Source organism: Acomys russatus, chromosome 1, assembly GCF_903995435.1.
Source record: "Acomys russatus chromosome 1, mAcoRus1.1, whole genome shotgun sequence".
Classification (NCBI taxonomy): domain Eukaryota; kingdom Metazoa; phylum Chordata; class Mammalia; order Rodentia; family Muridae; genus Acomys; species Acomys russatus.
In genome coordinates this window covers 47729101-47744400 of record NC_067137.1, presented here as the reverse complement: position 1 = coordinate 47744400, position 15300 = coordinate 47729101, and the positions used below count along the sequence as shown (strand labels likewise).

The following is a 15300-nucleotide window of genomic DNA, read 5'->3' as shown; positions in this document are numbered from 1 at the left end:
ATAGCGTAAACTCATCCTGTGAATAGAGACAGCCCTCTTCTCTTGTTTGTTTTGTCTTCAATCTAGGTCAATACAAATTCTTCTTTATAGAAAAAATCCCATGGGGCATACAATCAAAATAAAATTATAATGAAGAATTGAAGGGAGCTTTATACACAAAAATGACATAAATATTGCAATGTTTTTATAGACTGTTATTTCAGGGGAAATATAGCAATAGCTCAGTTTTTTGTTTTGTTTTTTTTTGTTGTTTTTGGTTTTTTTTACTGATATCTGGCGATTTTATATATATCAAATTGTTCTTTTTCTTTTGGTATAATCATTGAAAAATATCGCTATAGATTTATTTGTGCTTTTTTTTCCAAATAATTGGCAAAGACATTTAGTAAGAGAGAACTTGTAGGGGATGGTACCACATGGCTCTAATCTCAAAATTTAGGATTGGAGAGAAGATCTAAAACTTGAAAATAACCTGGGCTGCAAATGTGCAATGTTTTGAGATTCTCAAAATGCACAAGGATGCTTTAATTCAATAAAATAGATATTTAATTTGAATTTATTTTATTAAAAGCACAAAATATTTGCAGTAAAATTTTATTTTATAGCCAACTCCTTCAAAGTTGACTTAAAGGTGATAATTGGTAGAATTGTACGTTTTGTCATAAGTTACTACAATGCATTCTAGGCACTTAATCTCTTATTTGTATATCAAGTACAAATACATGAATGTAGTATTAATATAGGTAACTAAATTATAACACTAAATTACAATGTGCTATGAAGGTACTATTTTCTCCCCACTTCCCCTTGTTGGGCAAGACATTGTTTGTATAAAAGGCTTTCTAATATCTAATATAAAACATAATCTCTTTCCTTTACTAGTGACTTTCATATTATTGCTCTCTAAAATACCTTCAAAATAAGAGCGACTGGTTTGGTATGTGTGTCCTCAATGAAATCATTGTTTCATGGCTATATTTATATGAGTAACCTTCACTTAGTTTGTACATTTATTTTTGAATAAATGCCAAAGTGTTATTTCAGTTTGACCCCTGAAACAATAATAGAAGCATTGATGTCTAGGTCTTTTTCTTCAGTCCTTCCAGGCATGTTAACAGAGCAATGAGGCATGAGTAAGATTTAAATTCATCACCTTGCTTCAAGACCTGAGGAACTATATGGTTTATTTTCTTTTATGTGGAGTCCTTTGCTCCAAGTATTGAGACATGCTGATAAGCTACTTGCATTGCTTGCACTTAGATTTCTTCTTTTTGTTAATTTTTGGTGCTTTTGTTAGTGCTAACATCAATTGTGAGTAATTTCTCATTTGACTTCACTCAGAACCTAATTGCTTCTGTAGCACAAACAGAACAATATGCCAGGTTCATTGGCATCTGGAAAAAGTTGGAAAGGAACACTTGAGAGAATAAGGACTGTGAGGTGGTTAGAAGAAACTTGGAGCTTTAAGAAGACGGTTTTTCCTGAGTAGTATGCTATTTTGGGAGAGGCTGAAGACAGTTTATATCTTCCTCTTAATACTAGGAAGTTATAGACTTCCTTAACTCTTTTACTTTTGCTTTGTTACTGTCTTAAGAATAGGTCTAAGGGTTAATGCTTTTAACATTCATTTAGATTTATTTGCACGAGGAAGGCAGTATACCATGCTTTAACGGCATTAGCTTTGAACACTGGCCCTTCTCATAAGCAGCACCTGTTGCCTTCCATCCTAGTCTCTCGATTCTTGGCAGTCAGCTGAGGTAGAAACAGTGTAACTTTCCAAGGCCACATAGAGTGTGGCTAGAATGTAGGTGCTCAAAAATGTGTGGTCTTCCCACCACGCTCCTCAATCACCACACCTCAGTCGAGCTACAATGTCTGGAAATAAATGTGAAGTTTTATTCCATGTTAATATTTTACCTAGGCCCAATTTTTATGATCTTTGCTATACATAATGACTATGGTAATGAATCTGTATGCTTTTCCATTCCTAGAAGCAATTAGAGTTCAATTGCATTGATGCTTTGAATAAAGAATTGAATCAATTTGACCAGTCTTAATATCAATGTGAAATTGACATTAAAACAATATTAAAACTATGAAATTCTAAGTAACAGTGGAATATTTGATACCATCCATTAAGTGGTTGGTATATAAAAACGAAACACAAAGATTTCAGATATGATATAATACTCCTAAGCACATGCTTGAGTTTGGGTAAGGCTGTTGCAGTTGGCGTAGAAAGTTGCCTTCTTAGTTTTCCAAAGAAACAAGAATGTCCTGATAGCACTACTCTGGGCCTTTAATTTTTGTTCAATTACTTGCTATAAAATACAGGTTTTTTGGTACCTCATATTCAAAAGGATAAATTATGCTTTAGTTGGTATTAAGCTATGAATAGTAATAATTGAAATATATTCATTCAAAACTAAATTTCCTATAATTATGAATCTTATCTGAAAGACAATATTGTATAGCTTACTTTAATGAGCAGAGATTCAGAATAGCTTTAGTATCTCGTCAGAGCTCTGTCTGACAGTTGCAGTGCCAGAGGTTCCTATCTACATAGAGTCTTTAGTTTCTCAATGGGCACATTTGCTTTTCTTCAGATGTATGTACATTTCTTGGTCTGAAAGGAAACTGATATCTTTAAAAGGTCATACCAATTAACCTCATATTTTTGTTATGCATGGTTTGAGGTAAATTTCAGAGGACTCAGAACCAAACACCAATGCATGATTTCATCTGGATCAACATCTCTAATCTAGAAGTTTCCATGTGTTAGTGACAGTTATGAACTTTGTGTTATTTTCTCGAGAATTATATGAATATGTAGATTATCTCACTCGAAGAAGAACTGACTTTGTGAGGTGGTAAAAGTCTCAGTGTCTGTTCTATTTCAGGCAGACTTTCCCCAAATTAACTCACACCTCAGCATCTTATTTACTTTAGTTTTACACTGTATCTCAGGGTAAGAATTGGTTATCTAAGTTGTTTATTTATAGTGTGAGAGACTTTGTGAAATAGGCATCTGTGGTTTCTCTGCCTTTGCATGTTTCTGTATTTTGTATTCACACAGAGAAGGGAACCAAAGGTTAAACCAACAGCATTCAAATGACCTGAATGGATTTGATAATAACTTTTGATAGGGAGGCACAAGCAATGGAATCATCTAAAAACGTGCTTGGTGTAGATCTCAAAACCATCAGGACTTTAATTTCCTGTATTTATATCTCAACAATAAAAAAGTGTTTGAAGCAGAAACTAAATACTATCCAGTTCCAAAAACTGATAACATTGCAATGTGGGGCAATGAGGGATGACTTTGAAGCTAAAAGAAATTGCACACTCTCATGTTTTTCTCTTCTCGCAAGTTACAACAGGAACTTCTAGCCATCAAACAACAGCAAGAACTCCTGGAAAAGGAGCAGAAGCTGGAGCAGCAGAGGCAGGAACAGGAAGTGGAGAGGCATCGCAGAGAGCAGCAGCTTCCTCCTCTCAGAGGCAAAGATAGAGGACGAGAAAGTAAGAGGCACCAGGGTAACAGATACACTCTCTTCCCGAATCTTTAGCTGACAGTCTCGAGGAACCTGATAAATAATGGAAACAGACTTGTCAAAACTGTCCTTGTATAATTAAAAGAGTAATGCATAGATTAAAATGCCCTTTCATATCAGCTCTGCAGAGCATAATGAAAAATACACACAACATTGGCAAAGACAAAGACAGACTGGTTCTTTGGACTTTGAAAATATCATCATACTGAAGTGATCAAATGTTAAGACTGCATGTTTATTAATAAAGTTATGTCTACATTTTTTAGTCCCTCCTTCTTCCTGCCCAAGCAGTCGCTGTGATGAACATCGTAATGTGCCTCACTTCCCTTTCTGCTGTACTTATGCTTTGGTGATACTCAAGGCAGAACGTTTGCAAAATAAGGGCCCACAAGAGGGAGACAGATCCAAAAGATTGCCCTCTAGCCAGTCAGTTCAAACGCAGGTCGTTGCGAAGTTTAAAGTGTGGTAATTTGAACGGAAATTATCAACCAAATGCATTTGTTGAAGTGAATTTTTAAAACTGTTGAATTTATTGGTAGGAAACTCAGAAGATAATTTTAATGTATTGTAGTAATCTGCAACAGTCCCCAAGATTTCTAATTTTAAAAAATAAAATAATATTGAAAACTAATGCTTTGTTCCTATTTATTTATTCATTTTTTTTTAATAAGTACTGGGGGTTGAACATAGAGCCTCACAAATACTAGGCAAGCAGTGTGCCATTAACCACAGCCCCAATTGTCAGCAATTTTCTTTTTAAATTTTAAGATGGATGATAGTTCTAGGAATCTCTTTCTATAAAAACAATCAAAGAACTCATTAAAGGCATTTTGACAATTTGTAATGTAAGGAACAGTTACAAAACAGGGCTCTGCCACTTTCTAAAGCCAATGTAGATTTTGGTTTTTTCTTTTAGTAGGAAAACTCCATATGCTGTGGCCAGTGATACTCCTTCATGACCCTTGTTGAGTATTCTTGAGTCTTGAGAGGAAGTAGCTCACAGTCAGTATCTGTTTCCCTGTGTGTGTATGTGTGTGTGTGTGTTTCAGGGGCAGTGGCCAGCACAGAGGTAAAGCAGAAGCTTCAAGAATTCCTGTTGAGTAAATCAGCAACGAAAGACACTCCAACCAATGGAAAGACTCATTCCGTGAGCCGCCATCCCAAGCTCTGGTACACGTATGTTGTATGTTCTGTGTTTGGCTGCTTTCATCGCCAAGGGTAGAGAGCACAGGTTCTATCTTTAGCTGACCTGGGTGGGAAATTCTAGGCTGGCCACTTCTCAGCTGTGTGGCTACTGACAAGTTCCTGGAAATCTCTAAGGATCAGCTTTCTTCTCTACAAAAAGAATTGCAGTAGTGCCTACCTCTGGGAGTTGCTGTGAAGGTCCTAAGGGGAAAAATGTTACAAAGTAAATAGGAACAAGCACTGCTCAACTATCATTAGCATTTGTCACCGGGAAGGGAGGGGGTACAGTGTTTTCTTTGTTGAATGAATAACTGGATTCTGGGTGGAACCCAGAGATGGTTAGAAATCCTCAGATGGTACATCTGATATCTGTGCAGAATCCATCGATGTTTAGGTGATTATTTTGTTTCGTTTGGCTTAATACAAAATACAAACCAGAGCTATTTTGAGAAATTCAGGTAATTCAGATGATTTTAATTTTTTTTTAAGAGGAAGATAAGAGAATGAAGGCAAAGGAGGAAGGTAAATAAGCAAACCTAAGCCGTTATTACCTTCCTCAGCTTTGCTCACTTCACGTCACTTCTTTCCACCCAGTGAAATTAGAGTTTGCCTTTCTGTGATACAAACTGGCAGTGAGATACATGGTGCTATTGGAGCTTTTATGAAACCACACTTTCCTAAGTGCAGCAGAGATATTACATAAAATACAATTTCTTTATCTATGAGATGGGAATGATGTGGGTTTTTTTTTTTTTCTTCTTTCAGAATTAGATCAGAGACTGGATATATAAATCACATTGGATAACAGGCTAGTAAAGAATGGATTCAGTTCTCACATGAATATCTTTTTCAAAGGCCTTAAGAGTTTATGAGAATGTATTTTTCAGTCCCTCACATTAAGGACAGGACAGAAATACTAATTTTTAAAAGAAATTTGGAAGTAGCCCAAGAGTTTCAAAGAAGAGTTACTCTACCTCCAAGTCTGTTTAATAGATATCTTTTCTCCTGCTCATTTAAAACTAAGGCAACAGACTCCAAAATATTTGACATTTGAACAACCATCTCCTTTGTATTAGTTGCCTCAAGAAACCAGTCAGTTTCACAAATTCATGTGAAGTAAATATAATTTTGTTACCTAAAATTATCTGCATAATATGTAACTGATTCATAATGCTTCCAATAGATGTAAGGAAAAGATAATGCAATTTTCTAATGAGAAAGAACTGCTAGGAAATAATTTATCTGCTGAATAGTCTTCAGCCGTTCCCTTGAGTATATTAGACATGGCTCCTCATGTCAGTAGTGATCTGCTCTTGTTTACATGGAATATAATTCCAACTAACCATAAATCATTAATTGTAGGAATTGGCTATGTAGCTCTGGGCAATTTGCTTGAATTCTCAAAGGACCAGTTGCCTTCTCCATGCAAAGGGCATAATGGCGCATTTTGATGCTTTTTACCAGTTACAAGTATGTGCAGTGCCATTAAATAAATTAACTGTTGAGAATGTAGTTTTCAAATAAAGACCTGTGGTGGAACAGTCACTGTGGCAGTGGCCCCGTGCCCAGGGCATTCTCCCCCTAATGTATAATAGTTTTGATATTTGTCTGCACTGGGCCATCTGAGTCCAGTCCTCCAAACTTTTTTCTAGTAATGCAGTTGCTTCCTTTTCAATATATTCATCCAAGAGATAGAAAATAGTTTTAAAAGTTGGTTTTATATCAAAGAAGAACATGTTTCCTGTCCCACACATGTTCTGTGGGAGTCAGGACTCTGAGACTTCTGGCACTGTTGTCTTTTTAGTGCAGAGGTCATCCTTGTGTATTTGGCTATGCTAACTGGCAGTAATAAGGTCTTTGGACATGCTTACTGCTAACATGGTTGTTCTATAGTAGTGACTCCAAGGGATCCAAACGCTAGCTTCTTTTTTTACTATAGCTATTGAGAAATCATGTGCAGTCATTTTAGATTATAGAAATCTCAAATCTACTTCAACAAAGTGGAGTTTTCCATGTGATTGAATGAGCAAATACAAGGCAGGCATTTCTAGGTCTCCTGCATCATTCCATATTTTGCTACTATGGACTTGGATATACAGGTGGTTTGAATACATTGGAGTCAGATGTACATGTATGCATCTGAGGGACTGGACAGCATGTGTAACTGGTTACTTCTGACTAACATCTGCTAAAATCCAGCATCAACGTGAACCTACTTTGTTTTTTTGTAGGGCTGCCCACCACACATCACTGGATCAAAGCTCTCCGCCCCTTAGCGGAACCTCTCCATCCTACAAGTACACATTACCAGGAGCCCAAGATGCCAAGGATGATTTCCCCTTGAGAAAAACTGGTAAGTTGGCATAACAAGGACAACATTTACTTTTTTATGACACATCTTATTTTTGCTTTGCTCATATCTAAGTGAGAATTAAAGAACTTGAAGTATAGGTACTATGCTCTCCACTCACACCATATTGAACTAAACACGCACACAAGCACATGCATGTATGAGCTCTTATACATATAGAGTACATGCTGACTCATAATTCTCCCTTCTCTATCTCTGCATGAGTCCATTCACTATCCATTCAGAGTATCTTTGTAATACTGAAAAGTTTATCATATCTGGATTAGCAATAAAGGATTAGAATAAAGGAAAATAGGCATGTCATTACTCAGAAAAATTGTTTTTTGTTCATTTTAAAGAACCAGAAATATCTTCTATTACCTGTTGTCTCCTTTTCTTTAAACATTTACTCAAACACATCTAATAAGATTTCTTTTGTCCAATAATACTTTCTAATTTAAAATTCTAATTATTGATTTATTGAACATTGGCTCAGGCGATGCTTCCTTCTGAGTCAGTTATTTACCTAATGTTATTTAGACTGCAGACCTCAGTGAAAACATCTTCCTAGTAATCTCAGGTATTGAATATTGAAATTTACTTTAGAAACTTAAAATAAAACTTGTGTTGGGGGAGTGTCATATTCAACTTTTATTTACATTTTAATGGCCAGTATCATCACTCTAAGGTTTGTTATTCATTTTCCCATCTTAGGTTCCATTTTGAATGTCACCAACATGCCATGTTGAAGTATATATGCTCTTACCATTATATGTATTTAAATATATTTAAATAATATTTAGATAATAAGATTTGTGTAGATGCTGTTGTAAAACTTCGGAGGTTTAGGAAATGCAGCTTTTCAAAAGATTTCAAATTTTTCAACCAGAAACGTCCACTTAGGTTTTCATAGATAGTCTAATCTATTGTAATTTACACAAGACATACTGAAGCATTGCATCTCTCGAATTTGTGTGTAGAATCCACAGAGTGGTGATTTCAAATAATTATATTCATTCTTCCAAGCAATTTGGACTAATTAAAATGGGTGTAGATCGTATAAACACATGCTGAAGCTAATTTCTGCCAGATAATTTACCTGTACGTAATGAAGATTTTAAAAATAAAATCAATTGTGATTAAGAATTTATTACCCCCAATCCAGTTTATATGGGCCCAAATACTGGAAAAAGGTGTTTAAGCTTCACAAGGCAGCCAATGCCTTTTTATTTTTATAGCCCAGATATTTGTGTCTCTAGGAATTTAGGTATCATAGAACACTTGGGCAGGAATCAATGCAGAGGGAAGAATGCCTGAGCATCGTGTATTGCCTCTGAATTTTACATTGTTACTGATACGTCACATTATCTTACACTTTACTTTCTTATAAGTCAGTTTCTCTAGGACAAAAGGAGGGAAGAAAAGAGTGAGGCTTTATGTATTTATAAACCTTGGGTGTAGTTTATAAAAACTGATTCTTAAAGGGTATGGGAATTCCAGCCTTAATAATTAGTGGAATATGTAGGAGCTATTAACAAAAATTCTATGAATTTGCCATAGTCAGGGAAGGGACTGTCAAAAGAGAGTCAAGATAGCATGGGAAGGAAAGCAAGCAGGATCAGTCTCCTTTTGGCTGAAAGTTCCTAATAAGTTGTACAGTCAAAAGAGCCAGTGCTCTGAACACATGGCCTTAACAGTTCTCTTACCATTGAGACTGGAAACTGACTTAAAGCTGTTAGTGGCCTTGAGAGAGGTGGCGTCTGTGGCCCCAAGCATCCAGAAAGAAAAAAATCTACATTGTTCAAAACGAACGAGTACTAAAAAGCTGGTACATTCCATGTCTCTGTTTTCAAGAGGAATGAATACCAAGCTGTTAATTTATTCTCTCTGACATTCCTATTCCACAACTAAATCTTGTTTGAGTATGTGCTGTGCACCCTGATCTGACGTGCAAGATGTTCCCTCTGCCTCTTTTTGGGCATGTGTGAGTGCGTGAAACTCCATGGCCTATTGAATGGCATGCTTTTTCTGTTCGCTGCCCAATATTTGAAATGTGTTCATTTTCTGCTGAAAATCTGATCTTTTATGAAGTATCACACTGTTGATCTCCCAAACCAAACATTATATCAATAGAGTTCTTGAGTAACTGTTAATGCTTTAAAATCACTGTAGGGTTTCTTGTTCAATTCCCATTGTGTGATTAAGAGAAGTGTGACATAATTAATTACAGATGTTTTCCTAATAGGAAATACTCAGAGATGCTCTCCATTGATTACAAATAGGTGGAACTGCTCAAGTTCTTCCGACATATACCCATTTGGCATGTTGCCAGTTGTGTTGTGAGAAAATTAAGACTTTGTGCTCTAAAAAAAATCAGTATAAAATTTCAATCATATTTTTGGACAAACTACATCTTGAGTATTGCCGAGGTTATGCAGAAGTGGCAGGACAGCTGAGACAGACTCAGGCCGGGTCACCAGAGCCAGCCTGTCAGCTTCTGCTGTGTCCTCAGACGTTACTCTCAGACCCAAAGGAACTGGTTAATGAGTTAGCTCTGTCTTCTGAACTGCATGTAATACAACATAATGTTTATTTTTTTTATCCTGACTATGTAATGATTTACTTGTATGTATTAGTAAGGTATAGAGAATAAAACAGGGACTAGAGTGGGAAAAGTCCTAATAGCTTTAAATAGATTAAGGTAGCCCCAGGAATGCCCCTTAAATTATGAGCATGGACATCCCTGTCTTCACACACAAACAGCTAAGGAAAAACAGCTATGAAATTCTTATATTCTTGCAGAAATCCGATCTTTCTCGAGGAAAGTAGATCTTTGTTTCCCTCCTCACAGTTTGTTTAGCTAACAAGGCCTATTTACTTTCATTTTAAAAGAAATATTTATTTTTATTTTATTGGCTTTGGTATTTTGCTTGCAAGAATGTCTGTGTGAGAGTGTTGGATATCCTGGAACTGTGAGCTGCCATTTGGGAGCTGGGAACGGAACCTATGACTAGCCAATTCCCTTAACTATTGAGTCATCTCTGTGGAATGGGTGAGCCTTTTGATTTTGTTTTTTTGTTTGTTTGTGTGTTTTGTTTCATTTTGGATTTTTATGCTTATATGAATGGTTGTGTGTGTATCTGAGAATAACTATATATATATATGGAGTAAATTGTTTATTACTATTTATTTTTAGCTAAAGGAAAGGTATTTTACTTCTTTTTATTTTTAATTTATTATAATTTATTCAGATTATATCCCTAATATTATCCCCTAGCTTGTATCTTCCTGTTACCACTCCTCCTTCCTCTTCTGCCCTATTCCCCTCCCCTAGGCCTCTCACTAAGATTTCTTCGTTCTATAACAAAGAGTTGATTGATAGGAACATTGTGGATATGCTGTGCCTGAAAATAGTATTATTGCTATAGAACTAGATTTCCCCTCCTTCTACAACACACTACAGGATTGACAATGAAGGGAGAAAGAAAGGTTCTGAGTCTTGGCAGTTTCAACGAGTGCATATTTCTTCTGGAGATATTGCGTGCACGGTGACTTTGAACTGACCTCTAAAACCATTTAGTTTGGACTCTGTTCCAGTGAGTATGAGCATATGCTTCATAAAATATTATGACAAAAATTTCTAGAGGTTTTATACTCCATTATATTATCGAGGTCTTACCGTGTGAACTTTGCCTTTCTTTGAATGTTATAGTTTTCCACTTAATACTTCTGAACAAAGCACGCTGGCAGTGTATATTAACCTCTTAAAGTGCACGAGCCATATAAAGCTTGGCTTTGGCTAATAAGATTGTTCCAGCTCTACTGAAACTTTTTGCTTTAATGGTCAGCAACACTAGAATATGACTCAAGGATGGAAGGGATCCAAGCATGTTAAGGTTGTGGAAGGCCAGTGGCATTTTTCACATAGAGTAAATTGGAAAGGAGACAGAGTTGGGACATACAGCCTTGTGTATGTCCTTGTGTAGAACTCAGTGGTCAGGCTGTGGGACCTAGGTGGTGCAATCAAGTCATTGCAGCCCAATGCTAACAAAAGGCCATTTCCTTATGATTGCTTAAGACCTTTTTCTTCCTCTTTCTTTTCCTCTCTATCTCTCTGCCTCGTTCCCCTCTCCCTCTCCCTCTTCTGCTTCTATATTTTTTATATCCTATGGCATCTCCGAACATGGCATGGGGTCTAAAAGAAGGAGCAGGCTTATTTCAAGTCTACTGGATAGGGAGATCTGATTATTTTTACTCACCTTGTTTCTAATCAATAAACTTTAGTGTTAAGAATGGTTTTTGAATTACAAATTGAGAGACCAGCACATTATACCTATACTTATCCCGTTATCACCAATATCTTGTAGTATCAACGTACTACCTGGGCATGTATAGGTGATGTGCGTGTAAGTATGTGTTTCCCTATTTGTGGGCACATATATGTGGGTATGCTTTCACATGTGTGTACAGCTCACAGGTTGGTAATGGGTGTCTTTCTTCGCTGCTTCTCACTTTCTTTACAGGGCAAAGTGTTTTGCCTGTAGCTCCTCACACCCATGTGTGTAGTTAGACAGCCCTGGGATTATAGGTACACGATCAGGCCCATCTGACATTTACTTCAGTGAGGAAGATACAAACTCTTGACCTCATGTGAGCTGAGCAAGTACTTTGTCCTATGAGCTATCTCCCTTCCCTTCAGCCAATGTCAGCATTATTATTAATACAGCCTGTAACTAACCTGAAAGTTCAGGGTAACATGAGGACATGTCATCTGTCTGTCCTAGCTTTACAGAGAATACACATTTGCATTTAAAACCCTGATTCTCACCTATTCTTCCACACTACCAACCCTAACATGGGAATGTAGTAATTTTTTTTCCCCAATTATTCCCCAAGGCTAGAGAGATGGCTCACTTGCTACTCTTGTAGAGAAATTTGGTTCACATTTTACCAGTATATGGTGTTTCACAATCATCTTTAATTCTAGTTCCATGAGGATCCAGCGCCATTCTTTGGTATCCATGAGTACCAGGCGTGCATATGGCAAAAAAACATACTTACAGGAAAAACACTCATACACAAAAATGTAAAAAAATTAATGTTTATAATTTTTTCTGAGCAGTTGAACTTTATCCAGTGATGACATATAGATAAACTCATGCAAGATGTGGTCATTTCAAAATGGCTTCTTTTCCTTGGCATTTGTACTGGTAGGGTTCTCTAGAATAACAGAGGTTATAGAACACACACACACACATGCGTGTGTATATATACATATATGTACATATATGTGTGTGTATAAATATATGTATATATATATTTATTTATTAGAATGATTTGGTACATCTAATATAAAAATGTCTGCCTAAAACAGAAGGTTCAAGAATCTAGTAGTTGTTAAATCCACAAGGCCAAGTGTCTCAACTGGTCTTTAGGATACACCAGAATCGTGAAGAAGTAGGCTCTAATGCAAGTGAAGGAATTGACTTAATAAGGGCAAGAGCAAGCAAGCAAAATAATAGAGTTCTTGCCTCTGTGTCCTTTATCTAAGTTGCCAGCAGAAGGTGTTGGCCCCAATTAATGGTGGATCTTCTCACCTCAAAGATCCATATTAGAAGTAGGTCTTTCCACTTGAGATGAAATTTAAGTTAAAAAGAACCTTTATAGGTATTCCTAGCCATTTGGCTTTTCATTAATTCCTTATGTAGTCAAGTTGACAACCAAGAATTACCTGCACAGTGTCATGCATTTAATGTTACTCTGTCTTTTCATGACTTGAAGCTTATCATCTCTTATCAACAAATAATATTTTTTGTGTTCATGAACTACAGTTGATTTACCCATTTGCCTGAGGAAGCCATATTGATTACTTCTAAGTTTGGCTTGTTGCTAGCAGAGTTATGGGCTTTGTGTGAAGATGCTTTCAACTTAACTGAGCAACATTCTAGAAGGCTGTTCTGTTCTCACATGCAGTGGGTCTTACTTCTCTTGCTAGTTTCTTTCACTAAACAGAACAGGCAGTTTAAAAATGAAACTTATCAGTATGTTTCTTCACGGATAATGCTTTTAGCATTGGATTAAAAAGTATTCTTAAACATATAATCATCTGTGTTGTCTCATTAGAAATTGTGTAGTGCAAGTTAGTGGACAGTTTGGTTATCAAGGCTTGTCAAAAAGCAAACAAAGTCATCCATTTAAAAATTCATAACAATATTTGTGATAAGTGAGTCTTTATCAGTTTGTTCACTCTTTAAAGCACATGCTTCATAAAATACACAGGGCCCTCTAATTTCCTTTACAACATCTCCAAACAGTAATTTACCTCAAAAGAACCATGTCTCTCAGAATCTTACTCTCATGGTTTCATATTTTCGGCATTTGGTTTCTAAAACTGCTTTACAACATATTCATGAATTTAAAGTTAGAGGATAGAATGTTTTAGATCTGATCAGTATTTAAAGCAAATTGATATTTTAGCCTCTTTTTTCCTGTCCTCATTTATTTTTGTGTTGTAGGTTTTTATTTTGTTTGCTTTTTGTTTTGTTTTGCTTTTGTTCTTTGAGAATTTCAGAGTATATTTTTTATATTCTTTCTCATTGCAACTTCCACCATATCATATCTCTCTCTCTCTCTCTCCCTCTCTCTCTCTCTCTCTCTCTCTCTCTCTCTCTCTCTCTCTCTCTCTCCTCCTCCTCCTCCTCCTCCTCCTCCTCTCTCTCCCCCTCTCTCCCTCCCTTCTTCCCTCCCTCCCCCTCTCTCTCCCTCTTTCCCTGCCTCCCTTCCTCCCTCCCTCTCCCTCCCTGCCGCCCTCCCTAACCTCCCTCTCCCTCCCTCTCTCACTCTCTTTCTTTCTAACTCTTGCATTTCTCTCAAAAAAAATCTATGAAAAACCATGGAACCAGATATATGTTGGCTAACTGCTCCTGAGTACAGGATATGTCCTGGAGTTGATATATCAGTGTCATTTTATTGAAGAAAACGGATTTTCTCTCTTCCAGCAACTATTATTTGCAAATAGCTTCTTGTTGAGGGGTGGGGCTTTCTTTGTGCCCACATCCTCTCCTTCCTGCTTGGCTTATGTCTGCCTTGGGCTTATGTAGCTTGTTGGGCAAGCTGTCACAGTCTCTTCCCTCCTTCCACCATGTGGATCTGTGGGATCGAACTCTAGTCTTTAGGCTTAACTGCAAGCACCTTTACCTGCAGAGCCATCTGACTGTCCAACATTCCTTTTTCCTTCCTTCTTTGCATTTTCTAGGCAAATGAATGTTTCTGGTTAATTGAACATCTGCTCTGAGGTACTCTTGGCTTCTTTCATTAGAGCCTTTAATACATTACTTGGAGTTAGTTGTTAATACTCCAGTGATTCTAAAAAAGCATGTTGCCTCTGAGTCTAAGGTAGTAATTATGTTGACTCTTTAAGCCGTGTCTTTCTTTTTCTTTGGTTTGTTTTGTAATTTTATTGAAAGCAGAATAAAAGAGTTCTATCTTTATGATTTCTGTATTAGCATTTATATCATTTAGCTGGAGCTGGCCACTTTTTGAAACAACTTGCTAAAACTGTGTTTGCCTGAAAATTCAGTTTTCCCTGGTTTCTGTGTTGTCCACTCCCAAGTCTCCTATTGCTTTGGGATTCCACTAAACTCTGTTTCTTAAATAGCCTCTATCTTCCAGGTCCATCAGTTCTAGCACACTTTTCCTATACTGGAATCCTGATAAGGTGGTAAGATGTAGATGTTTTTATTCTGTGCCCCCATTTATTCTCCGTTAGTGGAACCAACAGTTTATTCATTATTGTTATGTTGAAAAAGAAGTGTGATCAAATATTAGGTTGGGACAGAAAATAAACTAGCCTATACATGTGGGGATTATAAGGACTGGATTTGTCTTATTTTTCTGGTATTAATCAACCTGTACCTTCTGATAAGTTCAGAAAAATGAAACCAGTTTTTGATTATCCAATAATCAGAAATCTCAGGTACATTGAAAATGTGGTTTAATTAATACAAGACAACTGCATTTAATATCTGATTAATAGTAACAATTATTATAAGATATAATAGTATTTTTATCAGTTTTGAGTAGTGAGATTACCTGTGATAAATGAAGAATATAAATTTATAATATATAAATTTTCACTTTAAAATCACAGCTATCGTAGTAGAAAGTAATGTTCCTAAGTCTATTCGTTCCAAAGATTAAGTATGGTTATAT

General features: G+C 36.4%; 1 protein-coding gene across 1 annotated transcript in view; it reads left to right on the top strand.

The window, feature by feature from the left end:
• Positions 1 to 15300, top strand: part of Hdac9 (histone deacetylase 9) — a 792898-nt gene that overhangs the window by 396521 nt on the left and 381077 nt on the right. Inside the window, exons 4-6 of the mRNA XM_051144941.1 lie at positions 3372 to 3522; positions 4604 to 4730; positions 6971 to 7092. Of these exons, the coding sequence (XP_051000898.1) occupies positions 3372 to 3522; positions 4604 to 4730; positions 6971 to 7092 (400 nt within the window). The remainder of the gene's footprint in view (positions 1 to 3371; positions 3523 to 4603; positions 4731 to 6970; positions 7093 to 15300) is intronic.